General features: G+C 31.5%; 2 protein-coding genes across 9 annotated transcripts in view; one reads left to right on the top strand and one right to left on the bottom strand.

Annotated features, from left to right (window-relative positions):
* The window catches only part of LOC141406439 (uncharacterized), a 365,311-nt gene extending 338,239 nt beyond the window's left edge, over positions 1 to 27,072 (top strand). For all 3 annotated transcript variants that reach the window (XM_073991889.1, XM_073991888.1, XM_073991890.1), the window contains 5 exons: positions 14,874 to 14,926; positions 20,382 to 20,451; positions 24,865 to 25,425; positions 25,487 to 26,437; positions 26,522 to 27,072. In XM_073991889.1, coding sequence (XP_073847990.1) covers positions 14,874 to 14,926; positions 20,382 to 20,451; positions 24,865 to 25,425; positions 25,487 to 26,437; positions 26,522 to 26,767 — 1,881 coding nt within the window. In that variant the 3' untranslated portion in view covers positions 26,768 to 27,072. The remainder of the gene's footprint in view (positions 1 to 14,873; positions 14,927 to 20,381; positions 20,452 to 24,864; positions 25,426 to 25,486; positions 26,438 to 26,521) is intronic.
* Positions 1 to 27,713, bottom strand: part of LOC141406453 (probable cytochrome P450 4aa1) — a 47,441-nt gene that overhangs the window by 7,333 nt on the left and 12,395 nt on the right. The gene's annotated exons all lie outside the window — the stretch shown is intronic.

Here is a 27,713-nt window from a genome sequence, read left to right as displayed (position 1 = left end):
TTTTTTCAAAGTGACTTTTTTTCGCGACTTTTTTAATATTTGAATGAAATAAACGTTATTATAGTTATTAGTAGGCTTATATTTATTCATTCGTGCAACAAAAAATAATTTTTTTTTTCATTTCATATATTTTTCCAAAAAATTACTTTTTTAAAATCGATTTGTGCGTGAACTTTTTTTATATTTCAATGGAATAAACGATAGCATAGTGATTAATAGGCAAAAGTTCATTCATCCCTGATACAGGAAATCATTTTTGAGGAAAAATGTCAAAAAGTCATAACCCTAATAAGTACTGGACCGATATGGCCTATTTTCGAACTTAAAATAAGTTTGAATAAAATATTACAATACTTGAACCAAATCGGTTGATTCGTTCGTTCAACTCCAAGTTGTTAGATACAAATTTTGTCCAAACACCACCGTGGGTCAAAGGTGGTGGTGTCCGAGTTCGATTGGCAAGTCGGCCAATATCACATTATCTACGTGTGGCGTATTGTAGGCGACTTCCTTGCCCCTTCGCGGATATTAGTGGGAACATTGTGACCCTTGAAGGGTACAAAAATATCAATATACAAATAGAGAAGCCATTCCACAGTCTATACGTCTGAATAGCTGCTCAACTAACAGCGAAACCAGGTCACGTAATTTGGTGACTGTGTGGCTTCGATTCCTTGGCTTTCCTTTTTCACTTGCAAAAAAATTCCGATCATCAAGCTTAACTCTAAACGAGAAAATTAATAAAAAAATCATTAAAAATGATCTTCGCCTTAACAGCAACAACGAACGCCATCTACACTTCACCATTGATATACCACAAAGAAGTTGCTGCTTGAAAAATTAAAATTGATTAACATACTTTTAGGTGCAAAGTAATATTAAATGGACAAAACGTCTGAAGTCAGAGTCTGAATAATTTCATATTTCATTAACAAGAAGTAAAGAATTTTTCTAAGCGTGGTTTTTTTAAATTATATTTTTCCATCAAACATCAGACCTCTAAGAGTGGGGTTTTTACAAATAATTTTTCATCAAACATCAGACCTCTAAGCATGGGGTTTTGTAAAGTATATTTTTCATCAAACATCAGTCCTATAAGCGTGGGTTTTTTAAAAATAATTTTTCATGAAACATCAGGTTTTTTTAAATATTTTTCATAAAAATCAAACCTCTAAGCGTGAGGTTTTTAAGAATATTTTCTCATCCAACATTAGACCTCTAAGCGTAGGTTTTTTAAGAATAGTTTCTCATTAAACATCAGACCTCTAAACGTGGGTTTTCAAAGAATATTTTTTCATCAAACATCAAACCTCTAAGCGTGGACTTTTTAAGAATAGTTTCTCATCAAACATCAAACCTCTTTTTTAAGAATATGTTTTCATCAAACACCAAACCTCTAAGCATGGGTTTTTTTAAGGATAGTTTTTTATCAAACATCTAAGCTCGTTTTTAAGAATATGTTTTCATCAAACCTCTAACCGTGAGTTTTTTAAGAATATTTTTTCATCAAACCTAGAAAAGTGGGATTTTAAAAACTTTTTGCATCAAACATCTAAAAATAATTTTTATCAAACATCAGACTGCTAAACGTGGTTGTTTAAGAATAATTTTTATCAAACATCAAACCTCTAAGCGTGGATTTTCGGGAATATTTTTTCATCAAACATCAGTCCTAAATATTGAATATTTTTTCATCAAACATCAGAACTCTAAACGTTGATTTTTAGAAATATTTTTTCATCAAACATCAAACTTCTAAGCGTGTGTGTTTTAAGAAATTTTTTTCTATCAAAGAATATTTTTTCATCAAACATCAGACCTATAAGCGTGGGGTTTTTAAGAATATTTTTTTCATCAGACCTCAAATCATGGGTTTTTAAGAATATTTTTTCATCAAACATTAGACCTCTAAGCATGGGTTTTTAAGAATATTTTTTCAACAAATATCAGACCTCTAAGCGAAGGTTGTCCTTGATTACAATGATGGAACTTTTTCCGTGGGCATGTCCTTACTTACGTGACACCGTGACACCACACTGAATGCCAGGGTTCAATTCCCGGGCCAGGCAACATCGCATTTTTTAACGGTGGCAAAAATACCCTCAACGTAATGAGAATTTTAGTCTTGTAAAACTTTTTGAGGCCCTCACAAATGTTGATTTTTTAAAGAATTTTTTAAGCCCATATAAAGCCACACAAACGTGGATTTTTTAAAGAATTTTTTCCACAAACTTGGATTTTTTATAGAATTTTGTAGGCCCATATAGAGCCTCACAAACATGGATTTTTTAAAGAATTTTTAAGGGCCATATAGAGCCTCATAAAGTGGATTTTTTAAAGAATTTTTGAGGCCATATAGAGCCTCACAAACGTGGATTTTTTAAAGAATTTTTGAGGCCCATATAGAGCCTCACAAACGTGGATTTTTAAAGAATTTTTGAGGCCCATATAGAGCCTCACAAACGTGGATTTTTAAAGAATTTTTGTGGCTCACAAACGTGGATTTTTTAAAGAATTTTTGTGGCTCACAAACGTGGATTTTTTAAAGAATTTTTGTGGCTCACAAACGTGGATTTTTTAAATAATTTTTGTGGCTCACAAACGTGGATTTTTTAAAGAATTTTTGTGGCTCACAAACGTGGATTTTTTAAAGAATTTTTGTGGCTCACAAACGTGGATTTTTTAAAGAATTTTTGTGGCTCACAAACGTGGATTTTTTAAAGAATTTTTGTGGCTCACAAACGTGGATTTTTTAAAGAATTTTTGAGGCCCATATAGAGCCTCACAAGCGTGGATTTTTTAAAGAATTTTTGAGGCCCATATAGAGCCTCACAAGCGTGGATTTTTTAAAGAATTTTTGAGGCCCATTTAGAGCTTCACAAACGTGGATGTTTTATAGAATTTTTGAGGCCCATATAGAGCCTTACCAACGTAAATTTTTTTAAGAATTTTTGTGAGGCCCATGTAGAGCCTCACAAACGTGGATTTTTTTATAGAATTTTTGAGGTCCATATAGAGCCTCACAAACGTGGATGTTTAAAAGAATTTCTAAGGCTAATATAGAGCCTTACAAACGTGGATTTTTTAAAGAATTTTTGAGGCCCATATAAAGGCTCAAAAACGTGGATTTTTTAAAGAATTTTTGAGGCCCATGTAGAGCTTCACAAACGTGGATTTTTTAACGAATTTTTGAGTCCCATACAAAGCCTCAGAAACGTGGATTTATAAAGAATTTTTGAGGCCCATATAGAGCCTCACAAACGTGGATTTTTAAAGAATTTTTGAGGCCCATATAGAGCCTCACAAACGTGGATTTTTAAAGTGTTTTTGAGGCCTATATAGAGCCTCACAAACGAGGATTTTTTAAAGAATTTTTGTGGTCCTGTTCTATGTTTTACTTGCAGAGAAAATATTCAGCGAATGAAACGTTTTGAGGGCTTAACAGCCGTCAATATTTAATATTGCACAAGACCTTCTGTATAAAAGGCCGTAATGCTAAATATGGACGCGGTTACTTCCCCAGCCCCTGTGCACATAACAATTGTGCCAAACTTTTTAATTACAAGTTCGCGGTCTACAATTAAAAGTTTAAAAATACATTTTAATTTTATTTTCCATTACAATTATGTTCAATTTCAATTACATTTGCATTCATTGAAACATAATATTATCCAAGAACATCCTGTCCTGACAAAAAACAAGTCTTTGATGTTTTTCTGTTTTTGTCAACCTGCAAAATAATGAATACAATTACAATTCCCAATAATCATTAACTTTTGCGGGTGTGTACCAGCGAGAGAGCAAAAAAACTTTTTTTTTTCAAAACATCAATGACGCTGAATGCCAACAGCAAATATCAATGAGAGCGGGTGTTTAAAAGTTGTCACAACTTCCGCCTGAAGATAAAAGCATTTCGTATTCCAAATCTCCATAATACGGAACCAAAACATTAACATAGGAGGAAAATCAAACAAAAAACAACAAAAAACGAAACAGCAATGCTTGCCAATGGTGGTAGCAACGATGACACCAGAGCCATGCTGTCACACCGTGTCATCCATGGAGACCCAAACAAAAGTGTTCTTTCCATATCTTTCCCAGCCTGCTGCTGGTGCTGCCTGGTCTGGTCTGCTGTTATTCCCGATACTGTTGCTTGTCGTAAATCACTTGTCAAAAATGCAAACATGTCAACGCAAAAATAACATGGAGCGAAAAAAAAGACACAAAAAGCAACATCAATGAATAGCGAATAGCGAACAACAACTACAATAAGAACAAATGCCCAGAATGGTAGAATATTTTTTGTTGTAGTGTGGTCTAGGGGCGTTAGGCTAACTAACTCGATAATGGAAAACAATTGTGTGTTGCGGCGGCCGTAAACCTATCTCTGGCTGACTGCCTGGCTATGGGTGGGCAATTGTCATCCGCCCGCTTTGTTTTTTTTTTTTTTTTTTTGTTCTGTACAATCTGAGAACAAATTCAAAACGTCTGACTACCAGATAGACATTCAAAATCACATTTTATAAGTTAATAAATTGTCGTCGTAATTGTCATGAGCCACAGATGCGTTTAATTTGGACCATTAAACGCATAAAACAGTTGGCGTTACGTGCCTCAATGTCTGGATTTACTGTTGATTGTTTGCTGCTGCTTCTGCGATCCATTGGTTGGGGATGTGAACAATGAACAACGGATTCCTTGTGATTTTTTTTTTTTGTGGTGTGGTTATCATTAAGCGTAGGAAATGAACCAGAACTTTTTTCGGGGAGAAAGGAGATACAGGTAAATGGTGAACACATAGGAGAGTAATTGAACAAAGAATAGGGAAAGACTGAATTTTATTTTCAAAATTTTGCATGGAAATACATGTTCCTTCCCAGACTCAATCGGTCCACTCCTTCGGGTACCTCCCATACAAAATTTTGGAAAAGTTCAGTTTAGGACCTGCTCTCGAATCGCTTTGATTGTTGTTGTAGCAACTTATATTCACTGCCCCCCCGCTGTACAAATTTCATCAGGGGCAAGTCCATACTTCCTAAGAAAATAGCCTGAAAGGTGCAAAAAATCCCCTTTGACACCGTGTGAGGTGGTTGGAGAGCAAGATAAGTCTCGAACGGATCTGCCGATTCGGTCTAAAATGGGGCTTCGTAATATTTTGTACAAACTTAGTTTAAGGTCGACGATAAGCCATATCGGTCCGCTCCATCGGGCACCTCCCCTACAAAAGTTCAAAGATGTTCGGTTCTTGAAAAAGCTGGAAAAAAGCCAGCGAAACGTCGTGCAGAAAATGAAATAAAACTCGTTTTTATTGTCATAAAAGCAATCTGACCACGAAAAGCCCAAAAAAATACATAATAAAGAACAGATTTCTGTAGGTTCATACGCCCATACATTTTTTGGAAAAAAAGTATTTCAATCCACACAAGCTGAGGGTATATCTCTGTCGGTAAAGCCGACTGATACTTTTTTACTCGTTTTTTTTACCTTATTAAGGCATTTGATGTATACTTGGTCACAAAATCTTCAATTCAGCCAGGCTGAATTAAAGTTTCCAAAGGAAATCTTCAATTCAGCCTGGCTGAATAAAAGTTTCCACAGGAAATCTTCAATTCAGCCTGGCTGAATAAAAGTTTCCACAGGAAATCTTCAATTCAGCCAGGCTGAATAAAAGTTTCCATAGGAAATCTTCAATTCAGCCAGGCTGAATAAAAGTTTCCATAGGAAATCTTCAATTCAGCCAGGCTGAATTAAAGTTTCCATAGGAAATCTTCAATTCAGCCAGGCTGAATTAAAGTTACTATAGGAAATCTTCAATTCAGTCAGGCTGAATTAAAGTTTCCATAGGAAATCTTCAATTCAGCCAGGCTGAATTAAAGTTTCCATAGGAAATCTTCAATTCAGCCAGGCTGAATTAAAGTTTCCATAGGAAATCTTCAATTCAGCCAGGCTGAATTAAAGTTTCCATATGAAATCTTCAATTTAGCCAGGCTGAATTAAAGTTTCCATATGAAATCTTCAATTCAGCCAGGCTGAATTAAAGTTTCCATAGGAAACCTCAAATTCAGCCAGGCTGAATTAAAGTTTCCATAGGAAATCTTCAATTCCGCCAGGCTGAATTAAAGTTTACATAGGAAATCTTCAATTCAGCCAGGCTGAATTAAAGTTTCCATAGGAAATTTTCAATTCAGCCAGGCTGAATTAAAGTTTCCATAAGAAATTTTCAATTCAGCCAGGCTGAATTAAAGTTTCCATAGGAAATCTTCAATTCAGCCAGGCTGAATAAAAGTTTCCATGGGAAATCTTCAATTCAGCCAGGCTGAATTAAAGTTTCCATGGGAAATCTTCAATTCAGCCAGGCTGAATTAAAGTTTCCATAGGAAATCTTCAATTCAGCCAGGCTGAATTAAAGTTTCCATGGGAAATCTTCAATTTAGCTAGGCTGAATTAAAGTTTCCATAGGAAATCTTCAATTCAGCCAGGCAGAATTAAAGTTTCCATATATCCACATAAAATTGTGTACAGGAAAGAAAATAATTATTCTATTTTAGTTCAGCACATTTTATGGTGAAGGGTATAAAAAGTTCGGTCCGGCCGAACTTAACTATTCTTTACTTGTTATTTTTTAAAAATTTAAGCGAAGTTTTGTCATTTTATAAATTTTTAATTTCCAATTTTTTAAACTCTCGGTTAAAATGTTTACTAAATGTTCCATATGTGGTGCATACTTTTAGGATTAAATAAATTTAAATTATCATTGCCATTTTCACCTAGCCTTAATAGAATTAAAAGAAAATATGCAGCAGAAAATTTTCCAACTTTGTCACGAGCATTCATTCTCCTCCACAAAACAAATTCATTTTTCCCACAAGCCATTCGCAAAAGAACGAACATGCAAATGCCCCAGAATATAATTACATTCATTTGTTGTGTCTCCTCCGTGGCGTGGAACAAAAAATAATTATAGCTGGAAATGTGTGCGCAGGAGACCAATGACTGAATCACATATATTTTTGGGGCAAGTATATCCTCTGCTTAAACTTCCCAACACTTGAACTAAAGTAAGATTTGTTGTTTCTCTGTTTCCTACGTTTTAATGTGTGCTACGCAGTTCATGAGTAAATGCCTTAAAATGCCAGGATGTTAACAGGAAACGGAAGTGAAATAATTTCCATTCACATAGAATGCCAACTAACCAAGCAGCCTACCCAGGCCCACCACCATCGCGACTCATAACTTACGCACTCCTCACACGCTCATAGACATAGCAGAAAGAAAAAAAGAAAAATACTTGAACAGCTGTGACAATGATAAAAGCCATAATAAAGTATGAATATAATAATAAAATAACGTTAAAGATGATGTAGATGATGATGTGAATGTGTATTTTTGTATGTGCGTGTGTGTGTGTGCTTCTCATAATGATGATAATAATAAACTGCATTAATAAAACTGAGGCTGTTAACTTAAAAGGAGTCTTTAAACGATGATTTAGTGAAGTTCATTGTTAGCTTCACATAAAATGGGGGAGGGGTTGGCGAGGGCTTTGCATGGGAGTGATTCGCAATAACATTTAAAGTGAGTTATGATTCCTGAAATAGGCTATTGGTTTTTGCAAGAAATATTTGAAATGGAAAAAATTGGCCAGTTAATTGCGTCTTTAGGGCGAAGTAAAAAAGCAAATGTTTAGAATTTTCGGTCTTTAACAAGTAAAAAAATCAGACACCTGACCCATGACTTTACAAAAGACAGTAAATGGAGTGGTGGTCCCAAATGTCCTTGGGTATTTGTAGGTAGAGTAGATCTCCTAAATATTGGACCTGATTATTCCACAGACAGACCCAATTAACAGGGTTTATATTGCAAGAATTCCACATGGGAGGTTTTTTTGGAACATTCTGAATATTATCGAGAGAAGTATGGAGAATTAAATTATATATTTGAGGTCTATGATGCGCACATTGGCACACTTCGGGGCCCGAATGTCATTTACAGGTCTAATCGACTCAGCCCGAACAAAATATATAACCTTTCATAGATTACATGAATTCCACATAGCGGGGTTTTTTGGAATTTGGGGGTCATTATCAAGAGAAGTGTGGCAAATAAAATTAAAGTGTTGTAATAGAGACCACAAATGCTAGCTGCGGTAAAAACTTGGACTTAACAGCACTTATGTACGGGAGGTGTATGAAGGAGTGGATCTTAATATTGGTACATTTCGGCACCCATATCACAGGTCCCATCCTAATCATAATCACAATAACTACCCGCCATTAAAATTTTTAACACGATTCGAGAAGTTGTGGGCCAAATTTTTTATGGGCGGTACACAAAGGAGTATACCGATTCATTGCATATTTAAACCTGATGCCTGAAAGTAATATTACCATATGAATAGTTATGAACAATTCGGTCACTCCTTCAAGAGTTATCGTGCTCACCATTTTAGTGACAATTTTTAAACTTTACTGGGGCAGGTACCACGATTATTGAAATAAAAATACACGATTATTGACAATTTTTTTTTTAATCGAAGATATTTTTCAATATTTTTTTTAATAAATCGACGATATTTGTCAATATTTTTTAAAAAATCTACGATTATTGAAAAAATATTTTTTTTAAAAAAATCAACGATTATTGAAAAAATATTTTTTTTTAAAAAATCAACGATTATTGAAAAAATATTTTTTTTAAAAAATCAACGATTATTGAAAAAATATTTTTTTTAAAAAAATCAACGATTATTGAAAAAATATTTTTTTAAAAAATCAACGATTATTGAAAACATATTTTTTTTAAAAAAATCAACGATTATTGAAAAAATATTTTTTTTTAAAAAATCAACGATTATTGAAAAAATATTTTTTTTAAAAAATCAACGATTATTGAAAAAATATTTTTTTTTAAAAAATCAACGATTATTGAAAAAATATTTTTTTAAAAAATCAACGATTATTGAAAAAATATTTTTTTAAAAAATCCACGATTATTGAAAAATATTTTTTTAAATAATCCACGATTATTGAAAAAATATTTTTTTAAAAAATCCACGATTATTGAAAAAATGTTTTTTAAAAAATCCACGATTATTGAAAAAATTTGTTTAAAAAAAATCCACGATTATTGAAAAAATATTTTTTTAAAAAATCCACGATTATTGAAAAATATTTTTTTAAAAAATCCACGATAAACGAAAAAAATGTTATAAATCCACGATTATTGAAAAATATTTGTTTAAAAAATCCACGATTATTGAAAAATATTTGTTTAAAAAATCCACGATTATTGAAAAATATTTGTTTAAAAAATCCACGACTATTGAAAAATTTTTTTTTTAAAAAATCCACGATTATTGAAAAATATTTTTGTTAAAAATCCACGATTATTGAAAAATATTTTTTAAAAAATCCACGATTATTGAAAAATATGTTTGTTAAAAATCCACGATTATTGAAAAATATTTTTTAAAAAATCCACGATTATTGAAAAATATTTTTAAAAAAACCCACGATTATTGAAAAATATTTTTTAAAAAATCCACGATTATTGAAAAAATATTTTTTTAAAAAATCCACGATTATTGAAAAAATATTTTTTTAAAAAATCCACGATTATTGAAAGAATATTTTTTTAAAAAATCCACGATTATTGAAAAAGTATTTTTTTTAAAAATCCACGATTATTGAAAATGTATTTTTTTTAAAAATCCACGATTTTTGAAAAAATATTTTTTAAAAAATCCACGATTTTTGAAAAAATATTTTTTTAAAAAATCCACGATTATTGAAAAAATATTTTTTTAAAAAATCAACGATTATTGAAAAAATATTTTTTTAAAAAATCAACGATTATTGAAAAGATATTTTTTTAAAAAATCCACGATTATTGAAAAAATATTTTTTTAAAAAATCCACGATTATTGAAAAAATATTTTTTTAAAAAATCCACGATTATTGAAAAAATATTTTTTTAAAAAATCCACGATTATTGAAAAAATATTTTTTAAGAAATCCACGATTATTGAAAATTTTTTTTTTTTAAAAAAGCCACGATTATTGAAAAATATTTTTTAAAAAATCCACGATTATCAAAAAATATTTTTTAAAAAATCCACGATTATCAAAAAATATTTTTTAAAAAATCCACGATTATTGAAAAATATGTTTTAAAAAATCCACGATTATTGAAAAATATGTTTTAAAAAATCCACGATTATTGAAAAATATGTTTTAAAAAATCCACGATTATTGAAAAATATTTTTTAAAAAATCCACGATTATTGAAAAATATTTTTTAAAAAATCCACGATTATTGAAAAATATTTTTTAAAAAATCCACGATTATTGAAAAATATTTTTTTAAATCCACGATTATTGAAAAATATTTTTTAAAAAATCCACGATTATTGAAAAATATTTTTTAAAAAATCCACGATTATTGAAAAATATTTTTTAAAAAATCCACGATTATTGAAAAATATTTTTTAAAAAATCCGATTATTGAAAAATATTTTTTAAAAAATCCGATTATTGAAAAATATTTTTTAAAAAATCCACGATTATTGAAAAATATTTTTTAAAAAATCCACAATTATTGAAAAATATTTTTTAAAAAATCCACGATTATTGAAAAATATTTTTTAAAAAATCCACGATTATTGAAAAATATTTTTTAAAAAATCCACGATTATTGAAAAATATTTTTTAAAAAATCCACGATTATCGAAAAATATTTTTTTAAAAAATCCACGATTATTGAAAAAAATATTTTTTTTAAATCCACGATTATTGAAAAATATTTTTTTTAAATCCACGATTATTGAAAAATATTTTTTTTTTTTGAAAAATGCACGATTACTGAAATTTGTTTGTTTGTTTCGGATTTGGTCCTAATATATGCATATATGGGGTCTAAAACCATTATTTTAGAGAGAAACATTTCTGATCGTAAAAAATGGTTTACCCTCTGTAGCTACAAAGATGAGGGTATAAAAATGCGCCTCATCAAATAATGGTTTTATACTTAAAAATATTAAATCGATCTAGCCATGTGCAACCGTCTGTCTGGTGGACCCATTAACGAAGTAAGCGATTTCGTCCGGATTTATATGAAAAATTAACTTTATTCCATATAAAATTGGAATTGTTCAATGATTTTCTGATTGTTAGATCCTCATTAAGTTTTGGTACATTAAATAAAGGACGCCCCAATGGGATATCGATAAGTCAACTTTTTATGTGAACGAAACCGAAAATTGATGTAGATTTTTGTCTATGGAAAAAATCAACGTTCGTTTATCCGATTTTAAAGTGATGATTACACTGTTTCTTTGGCATCAAAACGTTTTGCTGGAAAAATTCCAAAATTTTTCTAAAAGATCCGCTAGCTGCAAGCCGTTTATTGCAAATCATAACGAATAGTTAGTTTCCAACATTTCCACATATGGAAAGCAGCAGCGGAAGTAGAACAACATATGTACATATTTTTGTGTATGGAGGACAATACTACCCTCACCACCGCCACCACCATTTAGAGACACTTATTGTCAAACTGGGGCTATAAAATTGATTAATTAATACTTCATTGAGCACAATTACCATCACCACCACCAACCGACCCTTTTGTTGAGATGCATTCATGACAGGCTGCAGGAATATTTCAAGGTTTCACATTTCATTGTTTCGAAACAACGAGGGAACTGTGCTGGGCAACAAATAATAAAGTCATTCGTTCATTGCTAAGGCCGGTCGGTCGGTCGGTCTGTCGTCATATTACGTGCAAACAAACATTTATCTTAATTGTATTTTCGCTTTTTTTTTCTATGAAAATAAAATAAACAAAGCGTATTTCCCAAAACAAAAACATAAAACATTTTGTATTGACCTCTCTCCACTTCCACCATCGCTTTTCCCTTAATTTTGTAGAATTTATTACACCATAATTTAGGGATGAATACTCACGCAAAACGGAAAATCGTCATAAAAAATCTTTCAATTGATCGGTTTTCATTAGTTTTTTGTTTTTATCAAAGAAACGACCGCCATTTATGTTTTGAGTTAATTTTGTCATTCTATTTGAACATTAATTCGTCAAAGTGTCAATTTTTGAATGTATGTTTTTTTATGGATTAAAACATGAACACATTACATTAACCTCCTCCTCCCGAAGTGCAAATGTTTTGCCTGCATGTGAGGTTTTGATCAGTGTTGCCATCAACATTTATTCTATCCAGGGTATATTACACACTTTGATATGATCCCAAATGTGCCTCATCCAAATAATGGTTTGGTTTTGGACTCCAAGTATATTTTAAGAAAATCCGTTTAAGATAATTTGGAGATAATGCTCCCTAAAGTGGTAAAGTACCCGTTTTGGTCCACATCTGACTGATAACCAACTAACTATAAGCTATAAAATATAAAATATAAAATATAAAATATAAAATATAAAATATAAAATATAAAATATAAAATATAAAATATAAAATATAAAATATAAAATATAAAATATAAAATATAAAATATAAAATATAAAATATAAAATATAAAATATAAAATATAAAATATAAAATATAAAATATAAAATATAAAATATAAAATATAAAATATAAAATATAAAATATAAAATATAAAATATAAAATATAAAATATAAAATATAAAATATAAAATATAAAATATAAAATATAAAATATAAAATATAAAATATAAAATATAAAATATAAAATATAAAATATAAAATATAAAATATAAAATATAAAATATAAAATATAAAATATAAAATATAAAATATAAAATATAAAATATAAAATATAAAATATAAAATATAAAATATAAAATATAAAATATAAAATATAAAATATAAAATATAAAATATAAAATATAAAATATAAAATATAAAATATAAAATATAAAATATAAAATATAAAATATAAAATATAAAATATAAAATATAAAATATAAAATATAAAATATAAAATATAAAATATAAAATATAAAATATAAAATATAAAATATAAAATATAAAATATAAAATATAAAATATAAAATATAAAATATAAAATATAAAATATAAAATATAAAATATAAAATATAAAATATAAAATATAAAATATAAAATATAAAATATAAAATATAAAATATAAAATATAAAATATAAAATATAAAATATAAAATATAAAATATAAAATATAAAATATAAAATATAAAATATAAAATATAAAATATAAAATATAAAATATAAAATATAAAATATAAAATATAAAATATAAAATATAAAATATAAAATATAAAATATAAAATATAAAATATAAAATATAAAATATAAAATATAAAATATAAAATATAAAATATAAAATATAAAATATAAAATATAAAATATAAAATATAAAATATAAAATATAAAATATAAAATATAAAATATAAAATATAAAATATAAAATATAAAATATAAAATATAAAATATAAAATATAAAATATAAAATATAAAATATAAAATATAAAATATAAAATATAAAATATAAAATATAAAATATAAAATATAAAATATAAAATATAAAATATAAAATATAAAATATAAAATATAAAATATAAAATATAAAATATAAAATATAAAATATAAAATATAAAATATAAAATATAAAATATAAAATATAAAATATAAAATATAAAATATAAAATATAAAATATAAAATATAAAATATAAAATATAAAATATAAAATATAAAATATAAAATATAAAATATAAAATATAAAATATAAAATATAAAATATAAAATATAAAATATAAAATATAAAATATAAAATATAAAATATAAAATATAAAATATAAAATATAAAATATAAAATATAAAATATAAAATATAAAATATAAAATATAAAATATAAAATATAAAATATAAAATATAAAATATAAAATATAAAATATAAAATATAAAATATAAAATATAAAATATAAAATATAAAATATAAAATATAAAATATAAAATATAAAATATAAAATATAAAATATAAAATATAAAATATAAAATATAAAATATAAAATATAAAATATAAAATATAAAATATAAAATATAAAATATAAAATATAAAATATAAAATATAAAATATAAAATATAAAATATAAAATATAAAATATAAAATATAAAATATAAAATATAAAATATAAAATATAAAATATAAAATATAAAATATAAAATATAAAATATAAAATATAAAATATAAAATATAAAATATAAAATATAAAATATAAAATATAAAATATAAAATATAAAATATAAAATATAAAATATAAAATATAAAATATAAAATATAAAATATAAAATATAAAATATAAAATATAAAATGTAAAATATAAAATATAAAATATAAAATATAAAATATAAAATATAAAATATAAAATATAAAATATAAAATATAAAATATAAAATATAAAATATAAAATATAAAATATAAAATATAAAATATAAAATATAAAATATAAAATATAAAATATAAAATATAAAATATAAAATATAAAATATAAAATATAAAATATAAAATATAAAATATAAAATATAAAATATAAAATATAAAATACAAAATATAAAAAAAAACAAAATAAAAAATCCTAAAATCATTCCTTTCACTTAATTTGTATTTCGAAAATATGCCATTGAATAAATGTTGGATCATCATAGCAAATTATTTTTTAGATAGTTTCTTTTTGAAGCGGCAACCCTGTTTTGTAACGATCTTCGTCGATTGCATGGCCTTAATGACTTTAACAACAATAAAAAATTAATTTATTTTTTATGATTTGTTTTTCCCGATATGTACGAAAATGTGTATTACAATATATTTATTGCGTCTCCTTCTTCTTTTGTTATTTACAGAGTCAATGCGGGTCACCAACATTCGAAAAAGAACTGCGCCAGCAGCTGGAAAAGTAAGTATATGAATGAATGACTCTTTTTGTCCAAACAATTTTATTGAGAATTCGACAAAAATAAAAAAACTGAATTGATATTGATTGATAATATGCATGTCCTCTTCAAGTCTATTGTTAGTTAGAACAATAACAACAAACAGCCACAAAACATTTTAAGTGACATTAAAATTAACTTATAATGACTGCCCTGGCCTGGAACTTATCGTTTTAATGGATTTACTACACGAAAATTTCCCCTACACTATGGGCTTTCTTAATTTCCCTGAAGTGTTTAAATGAAATCATCCATTTATTGTGTTTCTTATGTTTAGGAGTGGGATATAGCCTTAGTTTACATTCCCAAGTTATTAAAGTTTTTCTTACCGTTAGCCGCAGCACACTCAACTAATTTCATCTGCATTTGACTGCACCACAACAATTTTCTTTATTTTGCCCAAAAACAAAAGAGCCTACCACTCTACCACTGCTCATTGCAATCACCATCTTCGTCATCATCATTTGCGCCAAGCAATGCAAAGAAAGCTTAACGGTTGCGGCAAAGTAACGAACGAATGCAAATTTGCGAGGATCCCAAATGCAAAATTCAGCTTCAAAAGAAACAATTTAAAATGACTGAATGAACGAACACACACGACATAAGTTAAGCATAGCGGAGCTATGTGGCAGGAACAACGACGAGGGCAAATGAAATAGAGTACAACAAGCACAACAAGCCACATACAGCTTCCAAAAGGCGTGAAATTAAGACAGTGGTAGCAGTAATATTCATTCTCATAAAGGGAACTTCTATAGATATAAGACCTCTTAGAGGGAACTTTTATAGATAGAAGACCTCTTCTGTAGATGGAAGACCTCCTAAAGGGGTCTTCTATAGATAGAAGACCTCCTAAAGGGGTCTTCTATATATAAAAGACTTCCTAAAGGGGCCTTCTATAGAACGAAGACCTCTTAAAGGGGTCTTCTATAGATAGACGACTTCCTAAAGGGGTCTTCTATAGAACGAATACCTCTTAAGGGGGTCTTCTATATATAGAAGATTTCCTAAAGTGATATTCTGTAGATGGAAGACATCCTAAAGGGGACTTCTATACATAGAAGACCTCCTAAAGGGGTCTTCTATTGATGAAAGACCTCATAAAGGGAACTTCTATAGATATAAGACCTCTTAAAGGGATCATCTATAGACAGAAGACCTCCTATAGGGGTCTTCTATAGATGGAAGACCTCCTAAATGGGTCTTCTGTAGATGGAAGACTTCCTAAAGGGGTATTCCATAGGTAGAAAACCTCCTAAAGAGGTCTTCTATTGATGGAAGACTTCATAAAGGAACTTCTATAGACAGAATACCTCCTATAGGGGTCTTCTATAGATGGAAGACCTCCTAAAGGGGTCTTCTGCAGATGGAAGACCTCCTAAAGGGGTCTTCTACAGACAGAAGACCTCCTAAAGAGGTCTTCTATAGATCGAATACCTCTTAAAGGGGTCTTCTATAGATAGAAGACTTCCTAAAGTAGTCTTCTGTAGATGGAAGACATCCTAAAGGAATCTTCTATACATAGAAGACCTAATAAAGGGGTCTTCTATTGACGGAAGACCTCCTAAAGGGGTCTTCTATAGATAGAAGGCCTCCTAAAGGGGTCTTCTATAGATCGAAGACCTCCTAAAGGGGTCTTCTATAAATAGAAGACCTCCTATAGGGGTCTTCTATAGATATAAGACCTCCCACAGGGGTCTTCTATAAATCGAACACCTCTTAAAGGGGTCTTTTATAGATAGAAGACTTCCTATAGGGGTCTTCTGTAAATGGCAGACATACTAAAGGGGACTTATATACGTAGGAGACCTCCTAAAGGTGACATCTATAGATAGAAGAACTCATAAAGGGAACTTCTATAGATATAAGACCTCTTGAAGGGATCTTGTATATATAGACGACCTCCTAAAGGAGACTTCTATAGATAGAAGACCTCCTAAAGGGGTCTTCTATAGATAGAAGACCTCCTAAAGGGGTCTTCTATAGAAAGAAGACCTCCTAAAAGGGTCTTCTATAGATAGAAGACCTCCAAAAGGGGTCTTCTATAGATAGAAGACTTTCTAAAGGGGTCTTCTATAGATAGAAGACCTCCTAAAGGGTTCTTCTATAGATAGAAGACCTCCTAAAGGGGTCTTCTATAGATAGAAGATCTCCTTAATGGGTACTCTATAGATAGAAGACCTTTTAAAGGGGTCTTCTATAGATAGAAGACTTCCTAAAGGGGTCTTCTGTAGATCGAAGACATCCTAAAGGTAACTTCTATACATAGAAGGCCTCCTAAAGGTGACTTCTATAGATAGAAGACCTCCTAAAGGGGTCTTCTATTGATGGTATACCTCTTAAAGGGATCTTCTATAGGTAGAAGACCTCCTATAGGGGTCTTCTATAGATGGAAGACCTCCTAAAGGGGTCTTCTGTAGATGGAAGATCTCCTAAAGGGGACTTCTATAGATATAAGACCTCCCTAAGAGATCATCTATAGATAGAAGACCTCCTATAGGGGTCTTCTATAGATAGAAGACCTCCTATAGGGGTCTTCTATAGATAGAAGACCTTCTAAAGGGGTCTTCTATAGATAGAAGACCTTCTAAAGGGGTCTTCTATAGATAGAAGACCTCCTAAAGGAGTCTTCCATAGATAGAAGACCTCCTAAAGGGGTCTTCTATAGATCGAAGGGAACTTCTATACATATAAAACCCCTTAAATGGATCTTCTATAGATAGAAGACCTCCTAAAGGGGTCTTCTATAGATAAAACTCCTCCTTAAGGTGTCTTCTATAGACAGAAGACCTCCTAAAGGGGTCTTCTATAGATAGAAGGCCTCCTAAAGGTGTCTTCTATAGATAGAAGACCTCCTAAAGGGGTCTTCTATAGATAGAAGACCTCCTAAAGGGGTCTTCTATAGATAGAAGACCTCCTAAAGGGGACTTCTATAGATAAAAGACCTCCAATGGGGATCTTCTATAGATAGAAGACCTCCTAAAGGGGTCTTCTGTAGATAGAAAATCTCCTTATTGGGTACTCTATAGATAGAAGACCTCTTAAAGGGGTCTTCTATAGATAGAAGACTTCCTAAAGGGGTCTTCTGTAGATCGAAGACATCCTAAAGGTAACTTCTATACATAGAAGACGTCCTAAAGGTGACTTCTATATATAGAAGACCTCCTAAAGGTGACTTCTATATATAGAAGACCTCCTAAAGGGGTCTTCTATTGATGGTATACCTCTTAAAGGGATCTTCTATAGGTAGAAGACCTCCTATAGGGGTCTTCTATAGATGGAAGACCTCCTAAAGGGGTCTTCTGTAGATGGAAGATCTCCTAAAGGGGACTTCTATAGATATAAGACCTCCCTAAGAGATCATCTATAGATAGAAGACCTCCTATAGGGGTCTTCTATAGATAGAAGACCTCCTATAGGGGTCTTCTATAGATAGAAGACCTTCTAAAGGGGTCTTCTATAGATAGAAGACCTTCTAAAGGGGTCTTCTATAGATAGAAGACCTTCTAAAGGGGTCTTCTATAGATAGAAGACCTCCTAAAGGAGTCTTCCATAGATAGAAGACCTCCTAAAGGGGTCTTCTATAGATCGAAGGGAACTTCTATACATATAAAACCCCTTAAATGGATCTTCTATAGATAGAAGACCTCCTAAAGGGGTCTTCTATAGATAAAACTCCTCCTTAAGGTGTCTTCTATAGACAGAAGACCTCCTAAAGGGGTCTTCTATAGATAGAAGACCTCCTAAAGGGGTCTTCTATAGATAGAAGGCCTCCTAAAGGTGTCTTCTATAGATAGAAGACCTCCTAAAGGGGTCTTCTATAGATAGAAGACCTCCTAAAGGGGTCTTCTATAGATAGAAGACCTCCTAAAGGGGACTTCTATAGATAAAAGACCTCCAATGGGGATCTTCTATAGATAGAAGACCTCCTAAAGGGGTCTTCTGTAGATAGAAAATCTCCTTATTGGGTACTCTATAGATAGAAGACCTCTTAAAGGGGTCTTCTATAGATAGAAGACTTCCTAAAGGGGTCTTCTGTAGATCGAAGACATCCTAAAGGTAACTTCTATACATAGAAGACGTCCTAAAGGTGACTTCTATATATAGAAGACCTCCTAAAGGTGACTTCTATATATAGAAGACCTCCTAAAGGGGTCTTCTATTGATGGTATACCTCTTAAAGGGATCTTCTATAGGTAGAAGACCTCCTATAGGGGTCTTCTATAGATAGAAGACCTTCTAAAGGGGTCTTCTATAGATAGAAGACCTCCTAAAGGAGTCTTCCATAGATAGAAGACCTCCTAAAGGGGTCTTCTATAGATCGAAGTCCTCTTATAGGGGTATTCTATAGATAGAAGACTTCCTAAAGTGGTCTTCAGTAGATGGAAGACATCCTAAAAAAAACTTCTATACATAGTAGACCTCTTAAAGGGGACTTCTATTGATGGAAGACCTCATAAAGGGAACTTCTATAGATATAAGACCTTCTATAGGAGTCTTCTATTGATATAAGTCCTCATAAAGGGAACTTCTATACATATAAAACCCCTTAAATGGATCTTCTATAGATAGAAGACCTCCTATAGGGGTCTTCTATAGATGAAAGACCTCCTAAAAGGGTCTTATATAGCTCCTATGAAAAACATTATATCGATTTGAACAGTACCACAAGGAGTACCTTTGGTAAAAATTTTAAACAATCCCCAAGCTATCTCACCCATCAATCATTTTAGTTCTCTACAACTTTTTTACCATTATCTCAGGAAATATATATGAATTCCAAAATGGTCTCTTCTTAGACACTGTGCCCCAATAAACAAATTCCTCAAGAAAAAAACACAATGGCTTTCATGCCTTGCTTAGGGGGCTTTTAGGCTAAACTTTGAGAGAGCGCGCATTATAGGCCAACCAAAAATGTACATTAGAAGATGAATGCATTTGCAAATCGTGTACATCTCTACGGCAAACACTCAAACACACACACACATGACCAACATGGCACATGTGAAACTTAACATTTCAAACACTATCCCGTTTTCTTCTGCTGCATTAATTGCCTGGAAAACACCATCAATCACGATGCGCGACCCTCTTCTTCACAAACACACACACGCACACAAATGGAAGCTATGGAGGAGAAAATGGCATTCTATGGTTTATTATTGCCCCTCTAATGAGAAACAAGGCTAGAAAATGTTGTTAATGTTGAAAGGTGGCTAGCGAAGCGTGATAATAATGCGAATTGGTTTTTTTGGCAAAGAATTTCATTTGAATGCCGTCGTCGGCACCTTTAAGCGTCACCGAAACATTTTCCCTCTATGGTTTATTGAGTTCCAATTCCATTTCTATGCTAATTTCCTGTAATTTTCTCTAATTCTCTTTTTGTTTTCTTTTTTTGTGTTTTCTTCTTGTTTACAGCATGAGCCGTGTCATGAAATCCAAAGAGCGAAGACAATTACAAACATGTCGGGATCACAAAGCATTACAGGTAAGTCATTTTATACGAATATGGGAAAAATTGATTTACATTAATGGGGGGTAACACATTACGAGGGGTTGGGGATAATAAATTAAGTCGCCAGATAATGTGGATAAAGAGTATTCATAAAATTGCCGATCGGAAAATGCGGATAATACATTAAGAAGTCTCGGATTCACACAGTTCAATGCATTTACATAATTTGAATAGGCGGATAAAGTATTAAATGATTATATATAAGTTGGATAACATGGACAAAGCCATGACATGACGTGGATAATATATTTACATATCTCGGATAACGTGGATAATGTACTTACATAACTCGGATAACGTGAATATTGTTTACGCAACTCCAATAACGCGGATAATGCATTCATATAAATCGGATAACGTGAAAGTATGTATTTACGCAACTCGGATAACGTGGATAATGTATTTACATAACTCGGATAACGTGGATAAGGTACTTACGCAACTCGGATAACGTGGATAATGTTTTACGCAACTCAGATAACGGGGATAATGTATTCACACAACTCGGATAACGCGGATAATGTATTTACATAACTCGGATAACGTGGATATTGCATTTACATAACTCGGATAAGATGGATAATGTATTTAATCAACTCGGATAATGTGGATAATGTATCTACATAACTCGGATAACGTAGGTAATGTTTTACGCAACGCGGATAACTTGGATATTGTTTTACGCAACTCAGATAACGAGGATAATGTTTTACGCATCCCAGATAAAGTGGATAATGTATTTACATTACTCGGATAAGGTGGATAATGTATTTACATAAATCGGATGACGTGGATAATGTATTTACATAAATCGGATAACGTGGATAATGTGTTAAGATAACTCGTATAACGTGGATAATGTATTTACATAACTCGGATATCGTGGATAATGTATTTACCTAATTCGAATAAGGTGGATAGTGTATTTACATAATGTATTTGCATTTACATAAATCGGATAACGTGAATAATGTATTTATGCAACTCGGATAACGTGGATGATGTATTTACGCAACTCGGATAACGTGGATAATGTATTTACGCAACTCGGATAACGTGGATAATGTATTTACATAACTCGGATAACGTGGATAATGTTTTACACAACTCAGATAACGGGGATAATGTATTTACATAACTCGGATAACGTGGCTAATGTATTTACACAAATCGGATAACGTGGATAATGTGTTAAGATAACTCTTATAACGTGGATAATGTATTTACATAACTCTGATATCGTGGATAATGTATTTACATAATTCGAATAACGTGGATAGTGTATTTAGATAACTCGGATAACGTGGATAATGTATTTACATAATTCGAATAACGTGGATAATATGTTTGCACAACTGGGATAAGTGGATAATACATTCACACAACTCGGATAACGTGGATAATGTATTTACACAACCCGGATAACGTGAATAATATTTACTTAAATCCAATGACGTGGCTATTGTATTTCCATAACTCGGATAACATGGATAATATATCTACATAACAAAAATAACAAGAAAAACGCATTTACACAACTCGGATAACGCGGATAATGTATTTACATAACTCGGATAAGGTGAATAATGTATTTACATAAATCGAATAAGGTGGATAATATGTTTACATAAATCGGATAACGTGGATAATGTATTTGCACAACTAGGATAACGCGACAATATATTTACACAACTCGGATAACATGGATAGTACATTTACATAACCCGGATAATGTAGATAATGCATTTGCACAACTCGGATAACGTGGATAATGCATTTGCACCACTGGGGTGACGTGGACAGTGTATTTACACAACTCGGATAACGTAGATAATGTATTTGCAAAACTCGGATAACGTGGATAATGTATTTGCACAACTTGGATAACGTGAATAATGTATTTACACAACCCGGATAACGTGAATAATGTTTACTCAACTCCAATGACGTGTATATAGTATTTCCATAACTCGGATAACGTGGATAATGTATTTACATAACTCGTATAACGTCGATAATGTATTTACGCAACTCGGATAACGTGGATAATGTATCTACATAACTAAAATAGCATGAAAAACGCATTTGCACAACTCGCATAACGCGGATAATGTATTTACATAACTCGGATAACGTGGATAATGTATTAACATAACTCGGATATCGTAGATAATACATTTGCACTACTGGGATATCGTGGATAATGTATTTGCACAAATGGGTAACGTGGACAATGTATTTACACAACGCGGATAACGTGGATAATGAATTTGCACAACTGGGATAAAGCGAATAATGTATTTGCATAAATCGGATAACATGGAATTTATATAACTTGAATTACATCGAATCTATATAACTTGCGTAGCATATTGTATTTACATACCTCGGATTACGTGGATAATGTATTTACATAACTCGGATAGCGTGGATAATGTATTTACGCAACTCGGATAACGTGGATAATGTATTTACATAACTCGGATAAGGTGGATAATGTATTTACATAAATCGGATGACGTGGATAATGTATTTACACAACTGGGATAACGTGGATAATGTATTTACATACTCAAATAACAAGAAAAACGCATCTACATTACTCGGATAACGTGGATATTGTATTTACATAACTCGGATAACGTGGATAATGTATTTACGCAACTCGGATAACGTGGATAATGTATTTACATAACTCGGATAAGGTGGATAATGTTCTTACATAATTTGGATGACGTGGATAATGTATTTACGCAACTCGGATAACGTGGATAATGTATTTACATAACTCGGATACCGTGGATAATGTATTTACACAACTCGGATAACGTGGATAATGAATTTACATAACTCGGATAAGGTGGATAATGTATTTACATAAATCGGATGACGTGGATAATGTATTTGCACAACTGGGGTAACGTGGACAATGTATTTACACAACTCGGATAACGTCGATAATGTATTTGCACAACTGGGATAACGTGGATAATGTATTTACATACTCAAATAACAAGAAAAACGCATCTACATAACTCGGATAACGTGGATATTGTATTTGCATAACTCGGATAACGTGGATAATGTATTTACATAACTCGGATAGCGTGGATATTGTATTCACATAACTCGGATAACGTGGATAATGTTTGTGCACAACTAGGATAACGTGACAATGTATTTACACAACTCGGATAACGTGGATAATGCATTTGCATAACTAGGATAAAGTGGATAATGTACTTGCACAACTGCGATAACGTGGGCAATGTATTTACACAACTCGGATAACGTGGATAATCCATTTGCACAATTCGGATAACGTAGATAATGCATTTGCACAACTCGGATAACGTGGATAATGTATTTGCAAAACTCGGATAACGTGGATAATGTATTTTCACAACTCGGATAACGTGGATAATGTATTTGCAAAACTCGGATAACGTGAATAATGTATTTACGCGACTCGGATAACGTGGATAATGTATTTACATAACTCGGATATCGTAGATAATGCATTTGCGCTACTGGAATAACGTGGATAATGCATTTGCACAACCCGGATAACGTGGATAATGCATTTGCACAACTCGGATAACGTGGATAATGAATTCCCACAACTGGGATAAAGAGGATAATGTATTTGCATAAATCGGATAACATGAAATTTATATAACTCGAATAACATGGAATTTATAAAACTCGGATAGCGTGGATATTGTATTTACATAACTCGGATAACGTGGATAATGTATTTACACAACTCGAATAACGTGGGTAATGTATTTACATAACTCGGATAACGTAGATAATGCACTTGCACTACTCGGATAACGTGAATAATATATTTGCACAACTGGGATAACGTGGATAATGTATTTACATAACTCGTATAACATGGATAATATATTAACATAACTCGGATAACGTGGATAATGTATTTACGCAACTCGGATAACGTGGATATTGTATTTATATAACTCGGATAACGTGGATAATGTATTTGCGCATCTCGGATAAAGTGGATAATATGTTTACTCTACTAGGATAACGTGGATAATACATTTGCATTGCTCGGATAACGTGGATAATACATTTGCATTGCTCGGATAACGTAAATTATATATTTACCTATCTCACACAACGTGGATATTGCATTTGCATTGTTCGGATAACGTGGATAATGAATTTTTAAAGCTCGGATAACGTGGATAATCCACTTACATTCCATGGATAACATAAATTATGTTTTCACAACTCCGATAAAGCCTTTCCATCCCCCCTTTCAACCCCAATAATAAATCTTCTCTCTCGGATAATGCTGAAGCACTTCAATTACGCCTACCTTATCCAACTTACTAACGACACCTTTTTGCATTTCAGACACGCTTCGCTCGCCAAGAAAATCTACTACATGCCTTGCAACAAGAGAATAAAGCTTTACTCACACGAATACGACAATACGAACACTGTCTGGACGATGTAATGCGTAAGGTCGTGGATGCCATTGTGGCCGAAGATAATTTACGCGAAGAAGTCGTTCTACTCAAGAGTCGTGTACGTGATTTGGAGGCGCAAAATGCTGCACTATCTGCCAGTCCCGCCAAAGGTCGCGATGAAGGCTATTGCACCATGAGCAGTGGTCAGCCACAACCATCAAATGGTCATTTAGAAGATTTACCCGAAGAACCCGAACAATGGCTACTGCCCGCCGAACCATGTTCAACGGAAATGGAAGATTGGAGTATGTCGCAAGAGGAATTGGCTGTGATAACATTGGATGAAAGTCGGGAGCAGCAACAGAGGAGGCAACAACTAAAGCTGAGTAGCAATAGTGTGAATGGTGAACATGATTGGTTGTGGAATTCCAATGATTTGTTAAACTCAACAATGGTGGAAACAGATTCGGTGACGGATAATATTTCGCAGCTACTGCAGCAAAAGGTAAGATAGAGAGAGAGGGGTTTTGATGATTTTCTGTTAATTTTTTTATTTTTTGAAATAGATTATCTATTCCGAAGACGAAGAGGTGGCATGCACAGAATTCACAAATGATTTTTATAAATTGGTGAATATACGTTCCAACTCAGCACGCAGCCTATACTCGTATGTGGATGAAGACACCGATGATGAAGATGATGACGAGGATGAAGACGAAGAAGAAACTGAAAATGATTTGGAAGATGATGGCAACGCCAGCCTATCGCCCAGTCATAAACGTTTGCGCTCCAAAGTTTTAAAATCCCGCCAATCACAACCCAGCCCCACACCCAGCGAAGCTGGTCGGGCCCAAGTTACTAGTTGTTCCTCAAGCGAAACAGATGATTTTTCACACTGTACCACCACCACAAATTCCATCCACACTGAAATTCCCCTACATACCCTGGAAGAGCACGAAGACGACGAGGATGATGATGACGATGACGATTCGTCTTGCTGTGAGGAGACCCAAACAAATGGTGACGAGCAACACCAATTGAATGATGATCATCAAACGCACAGTGATATTGAAATTGAAGATGTCATTCCATTGGATAGTAATTTACCACCACCACCCCCACCAGCATCATCTCTTCCACCCATCCATTCACCATTGAAAAATCACACAAATCATCAGCGACTGATAACGGAGCATATGACCGAAAAGGAGTGTATTGAGCAGATTATTAAAACCGAACTTAGCCGCACACCCAAACGTCATAAACTAATGAAATCTCAATCGACCATAGAGGAGCGGGAAACATGTCATATTCTAAGGAATCAATCAAATTCACCTCAACATCTAGCCCCGGGCCAGGTGGTGCGTAGCGGCAGTGTTAATGGAAATCTAGTGGCTAAAACGACAAATAAATATCAGGAACGTCTGCAGAATGCCAATAATTCATGGCGTCGCAGTAATGGCTGGAAACGGGTTATGTCACCGGCTCGTTCGCCAACTATTGTTTCGCCCAAGAAGGTAGGTTAAAATTTTGTTTTGATGTGTTTCCGAATTCATTTCATTTTTACTAATTATTCTTCTTTCTCTGCTTGTTCCCTTTAGGAAAACAATAAATCGAATGATGCAAAAAGTCCTCCCAAAGTAATACCAACACGCATACCATCCTGTATATCGCCCTCATCACTGCATCATTCCTCCAATAATCAGCAGACGACGACAAAATCAGCAGCGGCAGTGGCCAGCAATAACATAAGTTCTAATCAAAATTCTTCACTTCATCAAACGCCTGCAGTACGTAAATCGAAAATTCCTCCCCCTGTACCCGTAAGACGTTCCTATGCTAGTTAAATTAACAAAACAAACAACAACAACTTTACTACAAAAAAATAATTTACAAAATGAAAAATCCAAAATCAGCATAGGTAACAAAATCTGTTTTTTGTATGTTTTTGTATATAAAACAACAACAATAAGCAAAAGTTTTCAAATTTAAGGTTAAGAAGTTAAGCAAAAAAAAAAATTAGAATTACAACAACAAAAATTATATTTAATTATAAGATTTATATAAAAAGACTAATATGTGATATACATTTGAAAAATATTTTTTTAAAAGATTACTTTAGAATATCGATACGAATGAAAGAAAAACAAAATTGAGAAAAGAAAACACCAACAACATTTAATAGAGTTGTGTTAAAAGCCCCCCGCCCCTTCCATAAAAGCCTAGTTTGTGTTGGGGTTAAAAAGGAAACTTGACATTTATGGGGTTTCCTTCTAGACTTTAGTGTTAGTGTTAGCCATTTAGTTGGTAGTGGTGAATTGTTAGTAGAACTAGATAACCGTTAGAAATAGTTGTATATTTTACTTTGTATTTATTATGTATATTTTTTTTAATTTTGTTTTGTATCATTTTTTTCTCTATTTAAAATATCCAAAAAGAATTGATTTTTAATATCGTTTTGAAATTCAATACAATTTTCACCCCACTCTTCTATAACCAAATGGAGAAGAGTGCTATGTGGTTTTGAAAATATTTACCGTTTGAATTCAAAACGTAATGTATCTTTTTGGTTTATGAATTAAAAAGAACTGAAAATGCCTTTAAGTAGAGTTTAAACCGGGACAGAGGGAAAATAGTTTCCATAAAATCCAAAAATTTAACACGATTAACACTAGGAATCCGAATATGAAAATAAATTTTTATTCCAAACCCATTAAAGTTACATGTGAAGCAGCCCTAGTCCAAACCAAGACATTTCGTTAAATGTTTTAAATGATGGCTATTGTACTATGA

The sequence above is a fragment of the Musca autumnalis genome, unplaced genomic scaffold (genome assembly GCF_047663935.1).
Source record: "Musca autumnalis isolate F117 unplaced genomic scaffold, ASM4766393v1 scaffold_5, whole genome shotgun sequence".
Lineage (NCBI taxonomy): Eukaryota > Metazoa > Arthropoda > Insecta > Diptera > Muscidae > Musca > Musca autumnalis.
Note: the sequence above shows the minus strand (reverse complement) of the source record. Positions and strands in the feature narration are given on the sequence as shown.